The sequence below is a fragment of the Myotis davidii genome, unplaced genomic scaffold (genome assembly GCF_000327345.1).
Source record: "Myotis davidii unplaced genomic scaffold, ASM32734v1 scaffold1914, whole genome shotgun sequence".
In the NCBI taxonomy this organism is placed as follows: Eukaryota; Metazoa; Chordata; class Mammalia; order Chiroptera; family Vespertilionidae; genus Myotis; species Myotis davidii.
The window spans coordinates 206017-207196 of record NW_006285311.1 but is presented as its reverse complement, the minus strand read 5'-3'; the positions used below and the strand labels follow the sequence as shown (position 1 = coordinate 207196).

The window sequence follows — 1180 nt, the reverse complement described above, 5'->3', positions numbered from 1 at the left end:
GCACGGCAGAGCCGCCGGGAGGTCACAGCACCCGCTCCCACGTGCAAGGGCGGAGGGGCCCAGGGGAGCCGCTCACCCTTCCCCCACGGAGAACCCCACACGAATTCTGTTTCATCCGGAACTACAGGCCCGAATCCAAAAATCGGGGACCGTCTGGGAGACGTCAGACCGTCCCCGCGCCTCCCGGGCTCCGACGTCTCCGTGAGGGAGGAGTCGGACACGGACCCGAACCAGAGTGACGAGGCCGACCCCGAGATGTCGCCCACCAAATCCCCGACGACACCCAAGCCCATCAAGAGCAAAAATCCCTCAGGTACCGCTCACCAGCGGGCGTGCGGGGCCAGGGCAGGGACCAGGTGGCCGGGCAGGAGAGAGAGAGAGAGAGCAAGAGAACCAGTGGGCCCCACGCCCCGTAACCCGGGGTGACCATGGGACTGGGTGGGTCCTGCTCTTACACCGGCACTCACCCCGGGCCCCAGACAGGATGCGCGACCCGCCCCACACGGCACCAGAGGGCCAACACCCACGGCCGCTCCTGGGAGCCCCATCGAGGGGCCGGGTTATTCCCATTTTTCTTCTTTTCCTTTTTTTTATTTCAGAGCGAGGAAAGGAGGAGGGAAAGCGAGAGAGACAGTAATGATGAGAGAGAATCGCCGATCAGCTGCCTCCTGCACCCCCCATACTGGGGATGGAGCCTGCAACCCGGGCCTGTGCCCTGACCGGGAATCCAACCCTGACCTCCTCGTTCACAGGTCGATGCTCAACCCCTGAGCCACACAGGCCGGGCCTAACAGGCATTATTGATAGCATCTGCGGACACAGAGCTTTTTGCACGGTCCCAGTACCTCCTTTCACCTTCACGTGCCCCCTTGAGGGCGTGTTCCTACCCCCACTGTCCAGAGATTGATTGCCTCCTGAGACCAGAGAGGTTAAGTAGCTACCCAAGGCCACACAGCATGTAGGGGAGAACGCGGCGTGCAGGACTCTGTATCGGGCCGTGCCCGGCCTGTGCCCGGCTGGGTCTGGGACTGCAAGGAGAGGCGGGGAGATGGCGGGGGAGATGGAGGGGGCGGCACAGGGCGGGCGGGCAGGGCACACACCCCTTCTCAGCTCGGCCCTGCCCCCACCCTGGGACCCTGGCCTTCCTTCCTCCCCAGAGTTCCCCTTCTTTTCCTACAAC

At 64.0% G+C, this 1180-nt stretch overlaps 1 protein-coding gene across 1 annotated transcript in view; it reads left to right on the top strand.

Moving 5' to 3' along the window:
- The window catches only part of RASGRF1 (Ras protein specific guanine nucleotide releasing factor 1), a 78780-nt gene that overhangs the window by 62502 nt on the left and 15098 nt on the right, over positions 1–1180 (top strand). The window contains 2 exon segments of the mRNA XM_015558976.1: positions 128–313; positions 1158–1180. Coding sequence (XP_015414462.1) covers positions 128–313; positions 1158–1180 — 209 coding nt within the window.